The sequence below is a fragment of the Mobula hypostoma genome, chromosome 3 (assembly GCF_963921235.1).
Source record: "Mobula hypostoma chromosome 3, sMobHyp1.1, whole genome shotgun sequence".
Classification (NCBI taxonomy): domain Eukaryota; kingdom Metazoa; phylum Chordata; class Chondrichthyes; order Myliobatiformes; family Myliobatidae; genus Mobula; species Mobula hypostoma.
The window spans coordinates 190,334,793-190,360,631 of record NC_086099.1 but is presented as its reverse complement, the minus strand read 5'-3'; the positions used below and the strand labels follow the sequence as shown (position 1 = coordinate 190,360,631).

The window sequence follows — 25,839 nt, the reverse complement described above, 5'->3', positions numbered from 1 at the left end:
CAACTGGATCTCACCATCAAACACACCTTTCCCTCCCTCCCCCCACTTTGCACTTTCCTCAGGGATTGCTCCCTATGTGACTCCCTTGTCAATTCGTCCCTCCCCACTGACCACCCTCCTGGTACTTATCCTTGCAAGTGGAACAAATACTACACCTACCCCAACACCACCTCCTTCACTACCGTTCAGAGCCCCAAACAGTCCTTCCAGGTGAGGCAACACTTCACCTCTGTGAGTCTGTTGTGTCTGTTGTATCTGGTGTATCTGGTGTCCGGTGTCTGGTATCTGGTGTTCCCAGTGTGGCCTCCTATATATTGGTGAGACCCGACCTAGATAGGGAGACTGCATCAATGATCACCTACGCCCCATCCATCAGAGAAAGTGGTAGCCACCCATTTCAATTCTACTTCCCATTCCCATTCTGACATGTCAGTTCATTGGTTATTCTACTGCCATGATGAGGCCACATTCAGGTTGGAGGAGCAACACCATATATTCTGCCTGGGTAGCCTTCAACCTGATGGCATGAACATCAATTTCTTGAACTTCTGGTAATTGCCCTCATCCCTCTATTTCACCATTTCCCATTCTTGTTTCTCTCTCTCACCTTATCTCCTTTTCTGCCCAACACCTCCCTCTGGAGCTCATCCTCCTTTCCTTTTTCCATGGTCTTTTACCCTCTCCTATCAGATCCCCGCTTCTCCAGTCCTTTATCTCTTTCACCAAGCAACTTCCCAGTTCTCTACTTCACCTCCTCCCCTTCTCCTGGTTTCACTATCACCTACCACCTTGTACTTCTTCCTCCCTGCCCCCACCTCTTGCTCTGACTTCTCCTTTTTCTGTCCAGTCCTGGTGAAGGGTCTTGGCCCAAAGCATCGACTGTTTACTCTTTTCCATAGGTGCTGCCCGGCCTGCAGAGCTCCTCCAGCATTTTGTGTGTGTTGTTTTACAAGAATGATTTCTGGGATGAGGCGGTTAACATATGAGGAGTATTCAATGACTTTTGGCCAGTATTCACTGCAGATTAAAAGGATAATGGGTGGGGGGTGTGCATATTTGGCTGAACTCTACTAAATATTGAAAGGCCTGGACAGAGTGGATGTGGGGAGGATGTTTCCAGTATTGAATGAATTTCGGTGCAGCCTTACAATAAAAATATGTCCCTTTAGAATAGAGATGATGAAAAATATCTTCAGCCAGAGTGTGGTGAACCTGTGGGATTGATTGACACAGATGGTTGTGGAGGTTAAGTCACTGGGTATATTTAAAGAAGATGTTGATTGGTTCTTGATTAATTAGTGTATCAAAGGTTATGAGGAGAAGGCAGAAGAATGGGGTTGAGAAGGAACAATATATTGGCCATGATTGAATAGTGGAATGAACTCAATGGGCCCAGTGGTCTAATTCTGCTCTAGGTCTTTATGATCTATCTTTTCTAAGATAATGAAACTCTGGAACAGTGAACATCAAGGATGAACTTTATTTGCGAGATACATTAGGAATTTGCTGAGTTTTGTTGCACAACACACAGCACAAACCACAAAATTTGATAATGATAAAGAATAAACTATTATATAAATAATGAAGTTAGAGATTAAAGTACAGATGTGGAATAAAATGTGCACAAGTACATAAATATAGCATGTATTTACAATGTAAACAGCATTATAAAAAGTGGTTTAAAGTAACACATGCAAATTTCTGGAGGAACTCAGTAGGTCAGATAGAATCTATAGAAATGAGTAAACGGTTGATGTTTTGGGCAAAACCTTTCTTCAGAACTGAGAAGGAAAGGGGAAGATGCCAGAATAAAAAGTTGGTGGGAGGAGAAAGAAGCTAGCTTGAAGGTGATAGGTGAAGCCATGTGGGTGGGAAAGGTCAAGAGCTGGAGAAGAAAGAACTGATAGGAAAGTAGTGTGGACCATAGAAGAAACAAAAGGAGGAGGGGATCCAGGGGGAAGAAATTGGCAGGTGAGAAAAAGAAAAAAGAAAAGTAAAAAGGAAGTGAGGGGATGGGAGAGAGAATTTGTTTATTGGAAGAAGAAATCGATATTCATGCTATCAGGTTGGAGGGTACCCAGGCGGAATATAAGATTTTGCTCCTCCACCCTGAGGGTGGCTTCATCTTGGCACAAGACCGACATCTTGGAATGTGAATGGGAATTAAATTGCTTGGCCACCGAGAAGTCCTGCTTGTAGCGGATGGTGCAGGGGTGCTCAACAAAACATTTCCCCAGTTAAAATGTTTACAATGCAGTGCAATGAATGAGATAATAGATAGTGGGGTGTGGGGTGAGCTAACTAGAATGGTTAACTGCCCGGGGAAAGACACTCTTGAAATGGCATGAAGTTTTTGTTTTAGTACTTCAAAACTAGTTTACTATTTTCTTTTTGCAGCAGCTGTGCCATGTTTCATAAAACTGGACATTTCAATAACTCTGTAAGAATATCAACTGGTGGAGTTGATGTATGGGGGTCTGTAATTATATTTTTCATTTATATTTTAATTGCTTAAATGAAAGAGATCATTTCAGTCACAAAATTGTTCTAAGTTTGTAATACAGAAGAAAGCAATTCATCTCACTATATTGGCTATGAGATAATGGCCTTGTTAGGCACAGCGTGAAATACTTTACAGAGGATATTGGTGGATCAGGAACACAGTCCAGAAAACGGTCTTGGTGTTGCATTTTTCATCTTGATTAGAGATTGGGAATGATGCTGCTTAGATCTTTTCTTTAACTAATTGTCCTTTAGAAATTAACCAGATACCTAAGTGTAGAGATGTGTCTTGGGCCAGATTCCAAAAGTAAGAAAAGCCATTTTGTTACCTGTCTTTTTAAAATAGGATAGTTAATTTAATGTCTTTGATATAGGCCTTTCCTGCCTCTAAAATCAATAATAAATGGAAGTGGCGCAGAGCAGAATCTGGCAGAGGAGGACAGATAGAGGTTTTTGATGTTGACCTCACAGGTTTAGCTTGCCTTGGCACTCAACATTGACCAGCTTCAGAAGTAAACCAGAAATAGGCAACCCATTACTGTAAGGGTCAAGTCTGAGCTATCCTGCTTCCTCTTAGCTACCTTGGTACATCTCGTATAGATCCCATGTTTCTATGATACAGTTATATTCTGATAATGGTGGTAGCTGTCACTTCTGTATGATCCAGACTGCTGTCCTGTCTGAGTAAGCTGCATTGAGTCAGACTCAACAATAAGTGTCTTCTAATATTTTATATAGTGTGAATAGCTCTGAGACAGAAAGGGCGGTAACAAGCTGGCCCTGAAGATTAGTGGACCATAAAACATTCTCATGCAATACAGGTGGCAGAAGTTTCAAGAATTGGCAGAAAGTCTGAGTACAACTGGTCTGATCTCTGCTTCCAGGAAACAGATTGTTAGTCTGGCATCAGTAGCGGGGAAAATGCAAGAGGTTATTATTAATAGTAGAGCATTTGGAAAACAGTGAACAAATCTGTCAAAATCAGCAAAGATTTACAGAAGATGAATCTTGTGTAACAAATTTACTGAAAACTGCTGAAGGTGTAGTTGGTAGAGTGGATTAAATTAGATTAGATTCAACTTTATTGTCATTGTGCCGAGTACAGATACAAAGCCAATGAAATGCAGTTAGCGTCTAACCAGAAATGCAAAGAATAGTGTTATTTACAAATGGAGGAGAATGAGTGAATCTGACATACCTGATCAGAAAACTTCCAACAATGTCCAACATGAAAGATTAATAAGCCAAATGAAAGCCCATGGAGAGAAAGAGTATGTATTAACATAGATAGAGAACTGGTCGACAGACAGGAAACAGAGTAGGAATGAACAGGGCTGTTTCCAAAAGGCAACCACTAATTCATGGAGTACTACAGGATTCAGTGCTTGAACCCTAGCTATTCACAATGATTTAACTGAAGGAATTAAATATGTTTCCAAATTTGCAGATGACACAAAGCTGGGTGGAAATATGAACTATGAGGCAGATGTAGAAAGGCGTCAGCATGATGTGGACTAATGGAATGAATGGACAAATGTATTGCAGATATGTGGGAGGAAATCCACTTTGGTAGCCAAAACACAGAGGCAAATTATATGAGTGGCAATAGATTAGGAAAGTGGAAGATGGTTATTCTTGGTATACCAATGGATGAGCAACTTTACTCATAAGCGCTTCTACTTTCTTAGAAGTTTGATTAGATTGGCACGTCACCAAAAACTTTGACAAGTTTCTGTGAATGCACAGTGGAATGTTTCCATGGTTGTATCATGGCCTGTTATAGGACATCAGTGGCCAATAGATGATTCAAGTGGTCATCTGAACACTTCTTGAATGTTGTCACAGATGCTACTTCCACCACTCTCTCAGATGGTGTATTCCAGGTACTCATCACTCTCTAGGTGCAAAATCCCCTCTAAAATCTCTTACCCTTTACTCTAGATCTCTGTCCTGTAGTTTTACCCTATTAGTACCCATCATAATTTTATATACCTGAGTTATGTCCCCACTCCAGGGAAAATAGACCCAGTCTCTCCTCATTGAATGTCATTACCATCATTGAATTGATGCATCCTGGGTTGTCTCTTGATTAAAAACAACTCAAAATACTCAGTTTTGGGGCAGGGAGGTGGGATTTGGGGGTTGATGATTGTGTTGCCTTTCTTGGTTTCATGGCTATCTGGAGAATTGAAGAATTTCAGAGTTGTATACTTTGATAATAAATGAACCCTTGAACCTTTGAACCTTTGAAATACCTTGACTGTAAAGCAATCAGAGCTTAGATGTGCTATGATGTGTAACTCCTCCCAAAGCCTTTACTCCATCTATAGGCATAAATCAGGAGCTTAATGGAATACTGTTGACTTCCTTGAATGGGTGAATCTCCAAAAACTGCCAAAAGCACAGTATCATCTCAGACAAAGCAATTTGCTTGATTGGCACCCCATCCACCATCCTAAGCATTCATACCCTTCATCACGGATGTACTTAGTGTATATACAAAAGATACTACAATTATGCAGACTACTCCAACAATACAAATGCTTGACTTGTACCACTGAGAAGGACAAGGGCAGCAGCTGCTGGGAACACCATCATCTGCAGGTCCCCCTTCTGAGTCACTGAGTCTAAATCTTGAAACTCCTTAGCCATTACTGCTGTGGGCAGCTTGATAAGACTAGAGGTTCAAGAAAACAGCATCTGTGATACTTTCTAAAAGGTAATAGAATAGTACAGCACAGTACAGGCCCTTCAGCCCACAATGTTGTGCCGACCCTCAAACCCTGCCTCCCATATAAGCCCCCACCTTAGATTCCTCCATATACCTGTCTAGTAGTCCCTTAAACTTCACTAGTGTATCTGCCTCCACCACTGACTCAGGCAGTGCATTCCACCCACCAACCACTCTCTGAGTAAAAAACGTTCTTCTAATATCCCCCTTGAACTTCCCACCACTTACCTTAAAGCCATGTCCTCTTGTATTGAGCAGTGGTGTCCTGGGGAAGAGGCGCTGGCTATCCACTCTATCTATTCCTCTTATTATCTTGTACACCTCTATCATGTCTCCTCTCATCCTCCTTCTCTCCAAAGAGTAAAGCCCTAGCTCCCTTAATCTCTGATTATAATGCATACTTTCTAAACCAGGCAGCATCCTGGTAAATCTCCTCTGTACCCTTTCCAATGCTTCCATATCCTTCCTATAGTGAGGTGACCAGAACTGGGCACAGTACTCCAAGTGTGGCCTAACTAGAGTTTTATAGAGCTGCAACATTACATCGTGACTCTTAAACTCTATCCCTCGACATATGAAAGCTAACACCCCATAAGCTTTCTTAACTACCTTATCCACCTGTGAGGCAACTTTCACGGATCTGTGGACGTGTACCCCGAGATCCCTCTGCTCCTCCGAACTACCAAGTATTCTGCCATTTACTTTGTACTCTGCCTTGGAGTTTGTCCTTCCAAAGTGTACCACCTCACACTTCTCCGGGTTGAACTCCATCTGCCACTTCTCAGCCCACTTCTGCATCCTATCAATGTCTCTCTGCAATCTTTGACAATCCTCTACACTATCTACAACACCACCAACCTTTGTGTCGTCTGCAAACTTGCCAACCCACCCTTCTACCCCCACATCCAGATCGTTAATAAAAATCACGAAAAGCAGAGTTCCCAGAACAGATCCTTGTGGGACACCACCAGTCACAATCCTCCAATCCGAATGCACTCCCTCCACCACCACCCTCTGCCTTCTGCAGGCAAGCCAATTCTGAATCCTGCTGGCCAAACTTCCCTGGATCCCATGCCTTCCAACTTTCTGAATAAGCCTACCTTGTGGAACCTTATCAAATGCCTTACTAAAATCCATATAGATGACATCCACTGCACTACCCTCATCTATATGCCTGGTCACCTCCTCAAAGAACTCTGTCAGGCTTGTTAGACACGATCTGCCCTTCACAAAGCCATGCTGACTGTCCCTGATCAGACCATGATTCTCTAAATGCCTATATATCCTATCTCTAAGAATCTTTTCCAACAGCTTTCCCACCACAGATGTGAGGCTCACTGGTCTATAATTACCCGGATTATCCCCCTACTACCTTTTTTGAACAAGGGAACAACATTCGCCTCCCTCCAATCCTCCAGTACCATTCCCATGGACAATGAGGACATAAAGATCCTAGCCAGAGGCTCAGGAATCTCTTCTCTCGCCTTGTGGAGTAGCCTGGGGAATATTCCGTCAGGCCCCGGGGACTTATCTGTCCCAATGTATTTTAACAACTCCAACACCTCCTCTCCCTTAATATCAACATGCTCCAGAACATCAACCTCACTCATATTGTCCTCACCATCATCAAGTTCCCTCTCATTGGTGAATACCGAAGAGAGGTATTCATTGAGGACCTCACTGACTTCCACAGCCTCCAGGCACATCTTCCCACCTTTATCTCTAATCGGTCCGACCTTCACTCGTCATCCTTTTTTTCTTCACATAATTGAAGAATGCTTTGGGGTTTTCCTTTACCCTACTCACCAAGGCCTTCTCATGCCCCCTTCATGCTCTTCTCAGCCCCTTCTTAAGCTCCTTTCTTGCTTCCCTATATTCCTCAATAGACCCATCTGATCCTTGCTTCCTAAACCTCATGTATGCTGCCTTCTTCCACCTGACTAGATTTTCCACCTCACTTGTCACCCATGGTTCCTTCACCCTATCATTCTTTATCTTCCTCACCGGGACAAATTTATCCCTTACATCCTGCAAGAGATCTCTAAACATCGACCACATGTCCATAGTACATTTCCCTGCAAAAACATCATCCCAATTCACACCCGCAAGTTCTAGCCTTATAGCCTCATAATTTGCCTTTCCCCAATTAAAAATTTTCCTGTCCTCTTTGATTCTATCCTTTTCCATGATAATTATAAAGGCCAGGGAGCGGTGGTTACTGTCCCCCAGATGCTCACCCACTGAGAGATCTGTGACCTGACCCGGTTCATTACCTAGTACTAGATCTAGTATGGCATTCCCCCAGGTCGGCCTGTCCGCATACTGTAACAGAAATCCATCCTGGACACACTTAACAAATTCTGCCCCATCTAAACCCTTGGAACTAATCAGATGCCAATCAATATTAGGGAAGTTAAAGTCACCCATGATAACAACCCTGTTATTTTTGCACCTTTCCAAAATCTGCCTCCCAATCTGCTCCTCTGTATCTCTGCTGCTACCAGGGGGCCTATAGAATACCCCCAGTAGAGTAACTGCTCCCTTCCTGTTCCTGACTTCCACCCATATTGACTCGAAAGTAATTAGGAATGTCTTATAAAATTTAGTTCAAAGTTCAAAGTATTTATTATCAAAGTATATATAAATTATACCACCCTGAGATTAATCTCCTTACAGGCGTAAAACAAAAAACCTGAAAAAAAATTTTAAAAGACCAAAAAACATCTAATGCATGGAGGGAGAGAAAAAGCACCAATCAAAACAATAAAAGCAAGCAACAGCATTCAGAATGAAAGTGAGTCCATACACATGAAGTCAACAGCAGGCCCACAGCCTCAGTTTATCATACAGTGGAGCAAATCGTTGTGGAGCTTGCAGACACAAAGCCCAGGGAAGCCAGAGCAGCGAGCAGAACTGGCTCAAACCTTACCTCTGGTTCTGACACCCTGCCTTTCAATCCATCCAGCCTGGCATTTAAATCATCAAAACATCATGTTGTCCCTCGCACTAGGACCCAAGCCCTGTTGCATCATACACTCCGGGCCTGGACTCTGCAGACTCATCCTGGTGCATACGCAACCTTTCCAATTCGGCCTGGCTCTTAGATCAATCAGAACTTGCTCTTGATTGAGGTGGACAGGCTTCGAATTGCTTCCACTCCAACTTTTCTCCACTTTACGAGCCCTGACTTCGTCTTGACCTCACTTCAACCACTTCTCCTCGAATCAGCTTCGCCTTCGCCCATCTCTTCATTGTTTGTGGTGACCTTTTGCCACAATTTTCCATAGAAAAAGTGTTGTTAATGAAGTATTTAGTTGTATTTCTTGCTTTATGAACCACCAGTAAGTTGTCACCTGTCTTCTGTAGTGCCATCTTAAATTGGAAGACCCATGCCAGCAATTACAGATCCACAAGTAAATTACAACCATTGAATTGACTGTAATGGTAGAATGAGAGGTGAACAGGCCAAAAAGTTACTTATTTTGTTAGAATGTATTTTTGCTGCTTCTGCTGGTATCCTGCAGTTCAGGACAGTCTAGTTTTAAGCTGCCAGATGTGTTCCGAGTCAATTTTGTTTATTGTGAATATAATGCTGCACAACACTGTTTTATCAGGTAGTTACCAGTATATCCTTCCTCCTTTGGAAAGAGAGCCACCATCTCTTCCTTTTACTGACTGCTTCCAACCACAATGAACAGCAAGTGCTTTAATGGTTAAATTTATATCAGAACCATTTACATCACTGTAGGAGTTTGATTTAATTGAGCAAATTGAGTAGTGCATTTATTGTCAAAATGGAAGAGGGTACATACAGGAAGTTGTGTTCCCTCATCATAAAGTTTTAAGAATGCCAACCATCCTATTACCCACATGGGGCTAGTTAATATCAAAGGAAGATGTTACTACGTTTATCTTACAAGGTTGTATTCCCTGTAAGAAGTTTTCTTAGCTGCTTTGTATAGGAAATCATTTTGCAAGATGTTCTTAAGCCAGTGATCACCCATAATGGTGGCTAAATGGCAAAAACAAATACTGCAGAGGGATTCCTAGGGGACGAAGAGGTAGATGATTTTCCCAATAATTGAAAGCAAATTCACCATCTTCTAATAATGACAGTAAAGTTGTACGTTGACAAATCCTTCACAATCACTGGTAATGAAACAATTTATCAGTTGGTAAGTGGCAGTAAAAGATTTAGCATATTATTACCATACATATAACTGTTAATAGTTCTCTAAGCCATTAATATTTATTACATAGCTACAGATTCCCCTGCACTGCATTATGTGTTGTCAGGTTCCCTAGAGGCCTAGATACTTCCAGTCATTGGTGAAAAAGCTTTAGTATGTAAGTGGAACAAGGCCACAAAAAGTTGGGCTGTTGGTTACAGTACATGAAATACAGAGGGTGACATACAGGCATAGCAAATAATAAAGAAGGCTAATGGAATGCTGGTCTTTATTGCAAGGGTTATAGAGTATTAAATTAAGAAAATTTTGATGAAAGTGATTTGATTAGAAATTTTAACACTGAATTTTCTGACCATATTCTGACCTTACACCTAACAGAGGACAGAATTCTAGATATCATAATACAATGTAGGAGTCGGCCATTTTTCAGATGAGTAATCTTAAAATTATTTTGTAATGTTCTGTGTCAATGATGGAATAACTATCATTCATGAATTTCTTTTAAAATCCTTTACAATGCGGAGAAATTTAGATAGACCTTACTTGCAAAACAGAAAACATTATACTTAAATCTGTACTTAATTAGACCATTAAATGTGTTTGTTCTTATGCCAGAAGATTTATTTTAAGTTAAAGTATTATATTTCAGAAGGTTCTTATGACCTTGCATGTTTTTTTCCTTATTTTGATACGGATTGAAAGCTTGAATACTTTTAAAAGCAGATACCGTTAGATGACACAAATAGAATTATTAAATAGAACACATATTTATTCCTGCTATAATCAAACATATTTGTCTGCCAGACTTATGTTTCAGAACACATGAATTAAATTTTGCGTGGATTCCTTTTAAAATCCTTGTATATTGATCTTTGTATATGTTTTTTAATATAGCAGAAAAAATAAGTTTTCAATTCTCTTTGATTTAAAGTTATTAATACTAAAGTTCAAAATTGACTTTACCCTCTTATATCTTTTGGTGCATTAGCAGGAAGCATATCTCATCCACATTTAAGTGCTGCTAAATATTGTTTCAATTTAATACTATAATGGGGACACATCTGTGTTTGAGTTGGCTGCAGGAAGACAGAAGATTTGCCTTTGAATTGGAATGCTTCAGTTCATCATTTTAATATAATTGATAACACTATGACTTTCAAACTACCTTCTTTGAATCCTTAGGGCTGTAAATGGGTACTGGTAAAATCCAATATTGCCTGCTTGCCATTAAGCAACTCTTTATTCTGAGCTTGTTTATTCTAAATCCCTACTGATACTGATATTAAATTTATTTTATTATGCTCTAATCAATTCATAATAATATTATCATTTAGGATAAGAACAATTCTGGAGAACTCCTGAAGTTGGTTATTTGATTCAGAATGAGTCGAAGAGCTTTCAGTTTATTAATTCATTATTTTGCTTAATAATTTGTATTTAGTAAAGACAGAGTATTTGACATTTCAGTGCTAGTGTATCAAATAAGTGTGGTAGTCCATTCCACTTTCAACCTCCAATACATTCTTACTCCATTCAGAGAAAATTAGGTGGGGAGAGAAATTCAGTGCCAGGTTGCATGAAAGATGTTAGAGAATTTCCAACCATAGAGGCTTACAGAGGCATGAGATTCAGTATCAAATGCATTGAGGTTTACACATTTCTACAGAAAGAGCCTGTGTTCAGCTTAACTGCTTTGAAGAAACAAGCTAATAGAAAGTTAAAGCATACTGAAAGTTTTATTCTTCTTGAAATATTGGTCCAAGTATATCAAAGATACCTTTTTGCATATTGTTTTGTGTTTTTTTAATTTGTTTGAGCCCCAAATTTAACATAGCAAGTTTTTTGTTGTTGTTTTCTCTAATTTTGCCTCACTTTACTTAAATGTAATTTCAGGGCGGCAACCAAACAGCTACTGTTATTGCCTTGTGCTCACTGAAGGACTTTAACTTATCTAGTGAAACATGCCAGTCGGCCATTCGAGATGTGGGTGGTCTTGAAGTTCTAATTAACTTGCTTGATACAGACGACATCAAATGCAAGGTAATTCAGATTGCCATCTATATTGTTGTGATATAATTTTTAGACATAAGTATGTTTGCTTTTCTCTGTTCAAGTGGTTTTTATTGTCACATGTACTGAGTTCAGTAAAAAACTTTGTTTTGCATGCCATCCACTTCATCATGTCGGTATATTGAGGAATGACAGGGGAAAAGTAATAACAGAGTGCAGAATAAAATGTCAACAATTAGAGGTAAAGTGCAAATGCAGGCAGCCAATAAGGTGCAAGGCCATGACAAGATGGATAGTGATGTCAAGAGTTCATCTTATCATACAAGAGTACCATTCAGTAGTCTTACAACATTGGGAATAAAACCTGCTCTTGAGCCTGGTGGTATATGCTTTCAGGCTACATGCACAAAATGCTGGAAGAACTCAGCAGGCCACGCAGCATCTATAGAAAAGAGTACAGTCGACGTTTCAGGCCGAGACTCTTTGGCAGTCCTGTCGAAGAGTCTCGACCTGAAATATCAACTATACTCTTTTCTATTGATCCTGCCTGGCCTGCTGTGTTCCTCTAACATTTTGTGTGTGTTGCTTGGATTTCTAGCAGATGTGTTGCAGATTTTCTCTTGTTTGTGCTTTCAGGCTTTTGTTTCTTCTGCCTGATGGGAGGGAGGAAGAAGTGAGAATGATGAGTTGATGCAGTCTTTGATTATGTTGGGCACATAGCCAAGTGGTTAAGGCATTCGTCTAGTTATCTCAAGGTTGCTAGTTTGAGCCTCAGCTGTGACAGCATGTTTGTGCCCTTGAGCAAGGCACTTAATCACACATTGCTCTAGTCTGTGCGAGGAGTGGCACCCCACACAGACTTCCAATCTGCGCCTTGTAAGGCATGAAAATGCCCGACACAGGCCTCTCATGGATTGAGTCGATGTTCCCTCCCTCCCTTGATTATGTTGGCTGCTTCACTGAGGCAATTAAGTGTGTACAAGGTCCGTGGAGTAGAGGCTGATTTCCATGATCTCTGGTAGACCATTGGCCATACCAAGCCTTGGTGCATCAGGATAGGGAGCTTTCTGTGGTGCATCTATAAAAATTGGTGAGCTTTCTTGACTGTGGCATCTATGTGGCTGGTTGAAACTCTGAACCCCCTCCACTTCAGCACTGTTGATGTAAGCAGGAGTTACCCTTCCTGAAATCAATGACCAGCCCCCCTTATTTTGTTGACACTGAGGAAAAATTGTTTTAGGCTTTTTATTTATCTTCTTCCTGTACTCTGACACAATATTATTTAAAATTTGACCCACTAAACTGGTACAGGTTTGTGAATGTATTATAGCAAAATCTGGCTTCAGTGTCTTGAGTGTAAAAGGGAATAAAATAGAGGACTGAGGACACAGCCTTGTGAGGCAGAATCGTGGCAGAGGTGTTGCTGTCTATCAGGAGATATCAGGAAAGTAAGAAGTTATTTGACTCTGTTATGAACCCGTAGGTTTCGTTTACTGTGGACTGTCACTTTAAAATAGCGCTTCAGTGAGGCAGGACTATGATGTTGTTCACTGACTGATTCGCAGCTTGTTAACCTTTGAAACAAGGACAGCGACATTCAGAAGTCAGAAGAGAGAGAGAGGGGGAGTGAACCTGGAAAAGGGTAGCAGCTCCAGCTTGTCGAAGCTGGGGTTTTGGAACTCTGATATAACCACAAGGGTTGGTTGATCATCGATCCAGTGCCCATCGAATGTGTGGCTGTCACTTCATATAATCCATAGGAGTGGATTAAGGAATGTCCTGCGGGATCACTCGAAGTTAACCCTTGCCTGGGTATGTTATGTGGTAACCCCTTTGAAGACGACATCCCTGTGACATGTCACTCTGGTGGTATGTGGATTTGGAATGGCTCAATGGAGGATCCTTGACAACTCATACTAATTAATTACCATCGTGGGACCTGTGGAATTCGACGTAATTGCCTTCTGTCTATGTTTCACCCTAGATTACAAATATCTCTTTTCCATCATTCCTTCTCTGGATGAACTGAACTTTCCTACTTTACCATCTCAAGACTCTTAAGTTTTGTTTCCCCAAGCTTAACTTAGTTTGGGAGTTATATTACAAACATATATACACATAACACTGTTAACATTTGTTTATCTTGGTTAAGTTACGCTGTTATAAGTAGATACTAATAAGGACAGTGGTTTTAACATCAAAACCCCACTCCAGTATGAACTCTATTGCTGCTGGTTTGTTTCTAAAATGTTATAGTTCGTAACAAAATTGGGGGCTTGTCCGGGATATGAACAAATTTGGGGGCTTATTGATTGATTAATTATCGATTTGATTGGGGAAATCCCTTTTGATATATTTGTGCGTGGAAATCAGCAGCAATGGATATTGATAAATTTCTGGAAGCGCCAACCCCTGTGGCAATAGAAAAAGCCAGAAAGGATGAATGGCTGACTATTGCTAATAGGCTGAACCTTAAGGAGGTAAAGGGGGTTATGAGAAAGCCAGAAATTCAGAGGAAAATAGTTGAGTTCTATATATCCATGAAGGTGTTGATGAGGAGGTGTTAAAGTGGTTTCCTATGAGTAAAGAGGAGATCCAGTTACGACTGGAACTATTGAAGTTTGATATGTTTAAAGTAGAGACTGAGGAAAAAGAAAGACAGAGGCAGTATGATGCCAGTGAAGCAGACAGACAGAGGTGGTTTGCAGCTGAAGAGGCAGACAAACAAAGGGAAGAAGCAGAAAAACAGAGGTGGTTTGTATTGGATAAGTTAAAGCTCGAGAAAGAAGCTGCTGCCTCTGAGGAGTTGGTTGTACCATTTATTGCCAGCCAGGAAGTTAAACTGGTTCCTCCATTTGATGAGACTGAGGTTGATAAATACTTCCAGAATTTTGAAAACGTGGCTCAAAGTCAAAAGTGGCCGGAAGGAAGCTGGTCTCTCTTGTTACAGAGTGTATTTAGGGGTAAGGCTCAACAAGCTTACTCTGCTTTGTCAATTAGAGAGGCAGCTGATTATGACATTGTGAAACGGGCCATACTCAATGCCTATGAATTGGTTCCAGAAGCCTATAGGCAAAGGTTTAGACATTTGAGGAAACCTGTGAACGAGACTTCTCTGGAATTTGCTTATGACAAATTTGTGTGTTTTGACCACTGGTGCACATCTAAAAATGTGAATAGTGATTTTGACTGCTTGAAAGAGTTGGTTTTAATTGAAGAATTTAAAAGGTGCGTCCCTGATGACATAAAGACATATTTAGATGAAAAGGATCCTGCCACTTTGCAGGAGTCTGCTAAGTTTGCAGATGAGTAGGCTTTAACCCACAAGGTTAAGTTTACCCTGAGTAAGAGCTTCCAAGAGAGCAGCAGGGATAACCAGGGTAAACCAGAACTTAAATCTGAGACTAGTGTCAAAAGTAAGGATGAAGGGAAGCAAGTGAAGGAGAAATATTCTGGTTTTACTTGTTACTATTGTAAGAAAGCTGGTCATGTTATTGTTGGTCATGTTAATTGTTCCGTCCTGAAGAAGAAAAAGGAGAAGGAGGCAGTCCCAAACGCTTGTATTCAGCGTTGTGAAGCACTTATAAACCCACAAGGGTCTGCACATTCTGATGAGGCTCAGTTAAAGACTGAGAGATCTAGCCGAGTTAAGAAAGGATTCGATCATTTTATGTTGGATGGGTTTGTGTCAGTGAATGAAGGGACAACCCCGGTACCAGTGAAAATTCTTCGAGATACTGGGGCTTCTCAGTCACTTACCTTTGACAGTGCTCTAAAGTTTGGTGATGAGACTGACATTGGTGAGGTAAATCTTATTAAAGGCATTGGGGGCAGCATGGTTTCTGTGCCATTGCACGAGGTAACTTTACAGTCAGGGTTGGTTTCGGGACCTGTTAAGGTAGGGCTATGCTCCAGTTTACCAGTGGAAGATGCTACTCTGCTGTTAGGGAATGACCTGGCAGACGGTAAAGTTGTTCCTGCAGTGCAGTTGACAACTAAGCCAACCACTGATGACCCACAGATAGATTCTAACATTAATCCTTCCTGCACAGTAACTCGAAGTATGGCTAAGAACAAGTTAGGTCTTTATTCTTTGGAGCGTAGAAGGTTGAGGGGGGACTTGATAGAGGTATTTAAAATTATGAGGGGGATAGATAGATTTGACGTGCATAGGCTTTTTCCACTGAGAGTGGGGGAGATTCAAACAAAAGGACATGAGTTGAGAGTTAAAGGACAAAAGTTTAGAGGTAACATGAGGGGAACTTCTTTACTCAGAGAGTGGTAGCTGTGTGGAACAAGCTTCCAGCAGAAGTGGTTGAGGCAGGTTTGATGTTGTCATTTAAAGTTAAATTGGACAGCTATATGGACAGGAAAGGAATGGAGGGTTATGGGCTGAGTGCAGGTCGATGGGACTAGGTGAGAGTAGGTGTTCAGCATGGACTAGAAGGGCCGAGCTGGCCTGTGTAATTGTTATATGGTTATAAGATGTCAGTCAATGCAGATAGTTCTGTGCAGCATGATTCTGCTACCCATGATAGCCAAAATCAGGATTCAGGTGGTGATGACTTATCAGGGACTTTTCTGCCCTCATTGTTTCAACAGGACTCAGGTAGTAAATTTGATGAGAAAGATTTATCCTTGTTGAGGAAGAAGTTTATAGCTGAACAGAACCGAGACCCTGAGATTGAAGCTTTAAAAGAAACAGCTCTCTCAGATGATGAGATTAACAAAGTGCCAGTAGGGTATTATATCAAGGATGGAGTGTTAATGAGGAGGTGGAGACCACCTGCTATACCTGCGAGTGAGGAATGGGCAATTGTTCACCAAGTGGTGGTTCCTAAAGCTTATAGGAACGAGATCTTAACTTTGGCCCACAGTATGCCCTTAGGTGGCCATCTTGGTGTGAATAAAACTGTAAACACATATATACACATAACACTGTTAACATTTGTTTATCTTGGTTAAGTTATGATATCATAAGTAGATACTAATAATGATAGTGGTTTTAACATCAAAACCAGACTCCAGTATGAACTCTATTGCTGCTGGTTTGTTTCTAAAATGTTACAGTTCGTAACAACTCGCACTTAGTAGAACTGGTTGCTGATCTGGGAGATGTGTTGATCTGGGAAAGATTTCTTAGCTAACTTTAAAATGCAGAATTGATAGAGTGTATATTGGGAGAATAGACTTAGACTTCCTGTAGCAGCAAAGAGCTCTGGTATAACTTAAGACAAAGGGAGTTTCAAGGGAAAACTTGGCAATGCTTAGAATTATAACTTGTGTGAAAAAGGAGGAATGTGGTTGTTGAAAGTCTATCATCCAAGGTTTCAGTGTAGGAGTTCTGTAAGAGTATGTTCTAAGCCCAGTGGTCTTCAGCTTATTCATCAAGGACTTTCCTTCCATCATAATGTCAGAAGTGGAGATTTTTACTGATGTTTGTACAGTATTCATTTCTATTCGTAATTCTCCATAAAACAAACCAGCAAATATCTGCATGAAACCAGATGTACACACTATTCAGGAAAGTGGTGATAAATGGCAATTTATATTCACACCTTAGAAGTGAACATCTTCATAAGGATAAATTCTAACAATGTGCTCTTAACATTTGGTGGTGGTGAAAACCTGTCGGGAGGGTGCAATCTCTACAGTGCAGGACTGCTTTGACAATACTAACTGAGAATGTCCAGGGAGGCTGCCACCTATGGCAACTATGTCAACATTGAGGAGCGTGTGGATTCTGTGACCAGCTACATAGAGGAATCTACGAAAGATGTTACCATCATGAAACACATCTGAGTGAGGGCAAATCAGAAGCATGGCTTACCGCAGAGATCTGTGAATGCTGAGAGATTGTGGTGCTGCTTTTAGATTGGGAGATACAACAGATCTGTGAGAAGCAAGAATTGTGCTTTCCCATTCCATCAGGAAAGTGAAATGGGAGCATTCTCGGAGAATTTACAGCCACTTCAGTGATACCAGAGACACAAGATATGTGTGACAGGGAATTCAGAGAATTACAGACTACAAGTCTACCCTGTGCGGCAGCGACCAGGATGCTTCATTCCCTGAGAGCCTGAATGCCTTCTACGCCCGGTTTGAGGAACAGAACAAAGTGCAGGTGAGGAAGGCAACGCCCCCTGCCCGTTGCCCCCCCCCCGCCCCAGGGAGCAAACACTCCTAGCTGGAGTTGAGGTAAAGAAGACCCTGGCCAGATGCAAACCACACAAATCTGTGGTACACTATGATACAGTATACTAGGTCAGGTTCCGCAAGACTGCAGCCCAGCTGACGGAGATGCTGACAGATATATTTGACATTTCTCGGGAACAATCTATTGTCCCCTTGCTTTTCAAGGCAGCAACTATCATTCCATTGCCAAAGAAGGCAACAGTAAGCTTCCTAACTGACTATCATCTGGTGGCATTAACATCAACCATTATGAAATGCTTTGAGCCACTGGTCATGGTGCACATTAAAGCCTTTCTTCCGGTTACACTGACCGTTTCCAGTTCACTAGACACTCAAATTGATCCACTGATGGTGCAATAGACTCTGACCTCCACTCTGTCCTGTCCCACTGAGAAATTGGCGAGATGAGACAATGACGAGATGGAGTATAGAGGGGAAGTGAAGTGGCTGGTGGATTGGTGTGAGAAGAACAACCTAAGCCGTGAACATGGAGAAGACAAAGGAAATTATTGTGGACTTAGGAAAGTGCAAACAATCCATCCCCCTCTGCGAATACATGGCTCCTCCATAGAGAGAGAGCTAAGTGCACCAAATTAATATCACCTCCCTGAACAAGTAGGCACAGCAGTGTCTCTACTTTCTAAGATTGAGGCAAGCAAAGCTCCCACCTCTCATCTTAACTGTGTTTTACAGGAACACCATTGAGAGTGTTCTGACAAGCTGCATCTCCACTTGGTATGAGAGCAGTTGAGCATCAGACTAAAAGTCCCTACAAAGGACTGTGAGAACAGCTGAGAGGATTGTAGCGGTCTCTCACCATCCATCAGGGGCATTTATCAGGAGCGCTATATACGCAGGGCCCTTAGTATTATTAAGGATCCCACCCATCCATCCAACATCCTCTTTGATTTTCTGCAATCAGGCTGGAGATTATGATACATAAAAACAAGAACGGCCAGGATGAGAAACAATTTCTTCCCCCAGGCCATTATGCTTCTGAACTCCTGGACACAACATATTCGAAGTGTCTCTGGTTTATCTACTCCATACTTTGCAATATTCAATATTGATACACTTTAGTTTGTTACTTATGTGTGATTCATCTGTAGATTTTATCCTTACCTTCATAAGTTATGGAGTGTTATGCGTACTACTGCGCTTTACACCCCGCTTCGAAGAAATGTTGACTCGTTTCTATATACTGTTTATTATATGGTTATATATGTTATATACATTTATATAGTTAAATGGCAATAAACTTCACTTGAGAATTGACTATCCAGGATTGATTTACCCACTTGATTGATACCCCATCTATAATTTTAAACATTTATTCTCTCATCACCAGCACACATTGAGTGCATATATACTATCGACAAAATGCTTTTAGTCACTCACCTAGGCTACTCCTAGAGTATTTCTCGATAACATGGGATATGCATGGAAGCACCTACACTTGTAGGCCCCTTCATCTTGTGTGCCGTTCCTGATTTGTATAACCAATCCTGCATCATCATTGGGTCAAAATTCAGGAGCTCCCTTTTTCAAGAACACTGTGGGGGTATCATCAGCAGAAGTGTTGCATAATTTCAAGAAGGCAGTTCACTTCTTCACCACAAGGGTAAATAGTGATGGGCAATAGAGGCCTTGTGAGTGGTACATGAGAGAATAAAATTTATGAATGAAAAAGGGATAAACAGAGGGCTCAAATAAGCTGGATATGGTTCTGGAGGAGTTGCAGTGTTCAGTTCACCGGCTATTAATAGCGGATGAGATCAATGACTGATATTTTGCTGCAGCATTAAGATGGGAGATCCACCTCTGGATTCCTATGCCAGCTAGGTCTGGCTAGAATTGGAGTTCTCATCATTTGCCTGCTAATTTATAAATGGAGGTTTAGAGGAGTAAGTTTTATTTATTTTTAATGTTTTTCACCATTTCTTAATAATGTTAATTTCTTTTTATGACTTTTATTTTAATATGTTTGAACTTTCTTCAGTTATTTACAACAATTTTGACTGATTTTAAAAGTCTTTAAATATAGTAATGAGAACATTCCGTGTTGACACTATATTGCCTCAGAATTAGCACCTCCAGCCTTTTTGCATCTGACCATATGAATGTGGGGGAAGAGGTTGGGAGGCGGTGAAGAGAATTCAGCTCAATTCAACCAATATGTTCCAGACGGAACACACTCACTGTTGTACATGAATGATGTTTCCAGTCAAAATAATGAAGAAAACATGACAAGCTAATAATTTCAACGTTCTTGATCTATTGTTTGCTTCAGTTCATAGAAATTAAAGCTAACATTTGTATATAGGTTGGTTCTTTAAAGATTTTGAAAGAAATTAGTAAAAATCCACAAATCCGGCGATGCTTGGCAGAACTTAGGGGTTTACAGACTATGGTGAAAATCTTGGACTCCTCCAATAAAGATCTCAAATGTTTGGCTGCTGAAACTATTGCCAATATAGCCAAGTTCAAAAAAGCAAGACAGACTGTCAGACTTCATGGTGGAATTCAACGTCTGGTAAGTAATCATTTTATCATAAATTAATACAGTACCTTGTAAAAGTATTCAACCCCCAACCCTTTGTTCACATAAATGAGTATTGAAACCAGGAATTTTGATCAATTTAACAGAGAATTTTTATTTGTGAATCACATGTTCCTTTTTTCACAGTAGAGCCCAAAAACCAGGGAAAGTTGTAAATCATGAAAAACTAAAAATTCAAAAGGTTAGCAGTTCAGAAATATTCACCTCCTTTTGCTCAGTACTTAATTGAACCACCTCTTACAGTTATTACAACCACTAGGCTTTTTGGATAAGTCTTTATTAGCTTTGCACAATGTGATGGAGCAGAATTTGCCCATTCCTCATTGCAAAATTGCTCATGTTATGGCAGGTTAGTTGGGGAGTGGCAGTGTGCAGCAATCTTGAGGTCTTCCAGAGATGCTCAATTGGGTTAGGGTCAGGACTCTGACTGGTCAACTTAAGGATATCATTTTTCTTTTATTTGAAGCCACTCCATGGTTGCTCTGGCATGGTGCTTTGGCCCGTTGTCCTCCTAAAAGACAAACTTCTTCCTCAGTTTAAACTTTCTGGCAGGGGCTGGCAGGACTTAACCCAGGATCTCTCTGTATTTAGCAGCATTCATCTTCCCATCAATCCTGACCAGATTTCCAGTCCCTGCAGCAGAAAAGCTTCATAGCATGATGCTACCTCCACCATACTTTACAGTAGGGATTATTTTACCTGGCTGACGCACAGTATTAGATTTACACCACTCATATCACTTAGTGTTGAGGCCAAGAAGTTCCACCTTAGTCTCATTCGACCATGAGACTTTCCTCCACATCATTATCTTCTGAGTGACACATTGCAAAGTCTTTACGGGCAAAGATATGTTTTTTTTTTAGCCAGGATTTCTTCCCTTCCACTCTTCCATAAATATCTTTTTTGTGCAAGGCTTTAAAGATTGTGGAGCAATGAACTTCATCTCCACTGATTTCTGCAGTTTACTCAGACTGACTCTTGGCATTACAGTAGCCTCACTTACAAGTGCCATTCTTCTCCAGTAACTATGTTTAGAAGGATGGCCTGACCTAAGCAGTGTGGCTGTGGTTTCATATTTTTTCACATTTTCGTGATGGATTGCACTTAGCTCTGAAGCACGCTCAGTGCCTTTGAGGTGTTCTTGTACCCTTCCCCAGATTTGTGCTTCTCTATTGTCGTTTCCCTGATTTTCCTCTTTTGTCTTCATTTTTGTTGGTCTGTTGAAAATCTACTATACTTTTAGACCCTACAGAGATGGGGGTAGTCATTCTTATAAATTCGTTGAAAGCAGGTGATCCTCCCATCTTCAACATCAACAAATTGGGTTAGTTGGTAAGGTAATATGCAGTATTGCACCTGAGGAAAGTTAGCATATTAATTAGAAAGGGGAGGAATATTTTCTCAGCTGCAAAATTTTGGTTTATAAATTTTAGTAAATTGTTGGCAGGTTTTGGAATTTTTCTTTTGATTTGACATGATACACAATGTTTTGTAGATTAGCTCAAAAATCCTACATAAATTTAGAAAATGAGACAGTAAAATGTGAAAATATTTGTGGAACTGAATACTTTTTCAAGGCACTGTACACTTTACCCAGAACTACTTGGTCTGTATCAACAATGTTTCTGCTGACAAGAGTTTCTGATGCAAAAAAAAACAAAAATATACAAGATAAATAGTTCGACTACCTTGCATTACACGTTTACATGTTGGGTTAAATGATTCTGTGCAGAGCAGGTAATTAAAGTGAAGTATTATAACTATGGAATAGATTACTACGTACAAATGAATTTGGAGAAGCAATGAAAACGTAAGAATTCCTGGAATTTGAGAGAATTTTTGGAAGTGAGGAGGGAAGTGAAGAAGTAATGGAAATGGAGAGCTCTGCATAGAGACTGCTAGACCTGGAATTCAGAAGAATAGGAGGGATCACATAGAAACCTATCAAATTTTAACAGGAAATAGACTAGATGCAGGAAGGAAGTACCTAATTGCTGGGGAGTCCAGAATCAGGTTATAGCCTCAGGAAATGATATGAGATCAATAGATGTTTCTTCATCCAAAGGGTGATGAACCTGTGGAATTCTCTTACACAATGGAGACAAGTTATTAAATATTTTCAAAATTTGTGTAGATATACTTTTTAAATCTTAAGCATTCAAGGGAAAAGAGTTAAAGAGCTGAATTATCTAAATTGGCTCCTATTTCCTACATTTTCTATAGTCTTCGGCAAACACCGTAAATTTCAGCATATTTAACAATCACCTTTAATTTTTTTACATTTTAAAAAGTATAGGCCCTGTCTTCCTGTAGAGCGAATCAATTCTTATAATGTGCATTGACAAAGAGCTTATTAATTATTAAGGGCCCATTAAGTAAGAAAGTGATTTAGTCCAATCCAGAACTATGGACTTAAATGTAAATAATGCAAAGCACAAATATGTGAAAAGTGATTTGGCTATGATAGATAAGGAAAGTACATTGAGAAGTAGGAAAATTGAGAAATAGAGGTGAACATTTGAATAAATAATACTTTGAATATAACAACTATATACTGTATATTATTGAATCATAAAATCCCTACCGATAGCCAAACCTAGTCTAATAAGCAAAGTTAAACATAACTTTAGATCAAGGAAAAGATGTACAATGTTGCCAAAATAAGCAGTAAGCCTGATTTGGGGAAAAGTGGTTTCAAAGCTGCTGTACTTGAATGTGATTCACACCGGTATTCATTTTGGGTTCCAACAAAAGTAGTCTGCTCCAGGCCTCATCATAGTTTTGATTCAGTCATGGGGTAATAGCTGGATGTGGGAGAAGAATTAGGAATGTCTCTGGCCTTTATATCAACTCACTATTTGACACTTTTGGACCAAACAATCTTTGAAAAGCTGAAGATTGTTAGAATCAAAATGAAAAACATTTGTGTGGCAGCTGTTTTTGATACTCAGAAAGGTGGAGCTGGCTAAGAAGAACAATAATCACCACACTTAGGGTAGTATTCTCCACCTAATTGACCTTGGCTATATCAGTGACATTATCTCCATCACAAGATCTGAGTGAAGATGTTTGTTGATAATCTCACTGTGCTGTATTCTATTATCAACTCCTCCTATCATCCAGCAATCTAGAACCAGACTTGGGCTGATATCCAGACTTGGCAGATAACATTTATGTCAGATTCACATGAGGTTATGACCACTTTTCCTTGACTTCAATAGTATCTTCAAGCTTACAGTAAGCATCTTGTAGATTATCAATAACTAAAATGCCTACATGCCCATATAAATGTTAACCACAAGTGCAAGTCCATAGCAATTAATACATTCTTGCTAACAGCGTCCATGTCCTGATATCTTTTTTGAATGTCTTGAGATTCCAAGCCCATAGGCACAACCTTTGAGGTGGGGGAAAGGAAAGTATCACAGTTACATTATGTTAGATTCCTCTTAGATCTTCAGGTTGCTTTATGATTTTTTAAAATTTTCTATTTTAACTTCTTCAATATCAGTATCTGAATCTGGTTTAATATCACCGGCATAAGTTGTGAAATTTGTTGACTTTGCAGTTGCAGTACAATGTAATACAGTGATAATTATTTTTAAAATCTGAATTACAAACGTTTGTACATTAAGTATATAACTATATGTATATTAAAATTGTCAAGTTAAAATCAGTAGTGCAAGAAACAGAAATAAATTTTAAAAAGTAATGAAGTAGTGTTCATGGGTTTAATGTCCATTTAGAAATCAATAGCTGTTCCTGAATTGTTAAGTGTGCTTCCTTCTTGATGCTAACAATGAGAAGAGAGCATGTCCTGGGTGGTGGGAGTCCTCAATGATGGATGCTACTTTCCTGAGGCACTGCTCCTTGAAGATGTCTTGGATAGTACAGAGGCTAGTGCCCATTATGGAGTTCACTAATTCTAGAACTTTCTGCAACTTCCTTTGATCCTGTCCAGAAGTCCCCCCTCCCATACCAGACAGTGAGGTAGATAGTCAGAATGTTCTCCACTGTGCATCTGCAGAAGTTTTCGAGTGTTTTTGGTGACAAACCAAATCTCCTCAAATTCCTAACGAAATATAGCTGCTGCCTTGCCTTATTTATAGCTGTATCGATATGTTGCAACCAAGTTAGGTCTCAGAGATATTACCAATATTTGAGCAACACACATCAAAGTTGCTGGTGAACGCAGCAGGCCAGGCAGCATCTCTAGGAAGAGGTACAGTCGACGTTTTGGGCCGAGACCCTTCGTCAGGACTAACTGAAAGAAGAGCTAGTAAGAGATTTGAAAGTGGGAGGGGGAGGGGGAGATCCAAAATGATAGCAGAAGACAGGAGGGGGAGGGATGGAGCCAAGAGCTGGACAGTTGATTGGCAGAAGGGATATGAGAGAATCATGGGACAGGAGGCCTAGGGAGCTTCCTTGATGGTAAACATTACTCATAAAACTTCGAAACATATGTTAATGCCAGTAGCATAGATGTGCTTAAATGTTAATTGCCTCCTCAATTCTGAGGCTATTAGGGATGGACATATATACAAATGCCAACAATTCTACTGTTCCCACATCCTGAAAGTAACTTAGAAAAATCTTCTATATTTCAGGTTGGTCTTTTGAAATGTGATCCAATCCTTTCATCTAATCTAACTGCAGAGCAAAAGAAAGATATTGAAGTTGCACGTTGTGGTGCTCTTGCACTTTGGAGCTGCAGTAAAAGTAAAAAAAATAAGGAAGAAATCCGTAGATCGGGTGGTATTCCTCTGCTGGGTCACCTGTTGAAGTCTCCTCATGAAAACATGCTTATTCCAGTTGTCGGCACATTACAAGAATGTGCTTCAGAGGTAATAGTGTCAATGTGATATTACAATTTCTAAAAATGCGCATGTTTGACATTTTATTTCCATGTTTTGTTGCCATAGATCCAAAGAAAATGATTAATTCTCCCCTTATAGAAAATCAGATGTAAAAATTAAAAATAATGTTGTTGCTTATGTAGGAAAGATAATCAGGACACTATAGTTGTATCATCAGAAGCCTTTTCAGAGGTAGTTTTGGTTCAAATTGTCTCTGATGCTTGCTTGCATATTTGTGGTGCAAATTAGGTGAGACTCAATATTAGTGAGGGCATATTATGCAGACATTTCATGCCTATCAAAGGAATCGAGATAATGGACTGGTTAGCATCCAACACAGATTTTATGTTTATTGCTGTCAGTTTTGAACTCAGTGTCCCAACTGATATCTTCTCTCAATGATGCAGACTGAACATTGAAAAGCAGGAAGAAGTCCAATGGCACAAAACCTTATTTAAAGAGATGGTCAATTGGTTTCAGTTTATTTGCCGATTAACTTCCATTGACTTATGCTACTGTTGGATGGTTTATAAAGTTCTGTATATTTACCTACTTTAAAGTTCAAAGTTCAAGGTATAACTTCAAAGTTTGAAGTAAAATTTATTATCAGAGTACATACATATCACCACATACGACCCTGGGATTTTTTTTCCTGTGGGTATACTTAGCAAATCTATAAAACAGTAACTGTAAATAGGATCAATGAACAACTGTGCAAATGTAAATATAAATAAACAGTAATAAATAATGAGAGCATGAAATAACAAGATGAAGAGTCCCTAAAGTGAAACCATT

At 40.0% G+C, this 25,839-nt stretch overlaps 1 protein-coding gene across 1 annotated transcript in view; it reads left to right on the top strand.

The window, feature by feature from the left end:
- The window catches only part of odad2 (outer dynein arm docking complex subunit 2), a 277,448-nt gene that overhangs the window by 131,727 nt on the left and 119,882 nt on the right, over window positions 1-25,839 (top strand). The window contains exons 11-13 of the mRNA XM_063042406.1: window positions 11,317-11,463; window positions 19,952-20,161; window positions 24,796-25,032. Of these exons, the coding sequence (XP_062898476.1) occupies window positions 11,317-11,463; window positions 19,952-20,161; window positions 24,796-25,032 (594 nt within the window). The remainder of the gene's footprint in view (window positions 1-11,316; window positions 11,464-19,951; window positions 20,162-24,795; window positions 25,033-25,839) is intronic.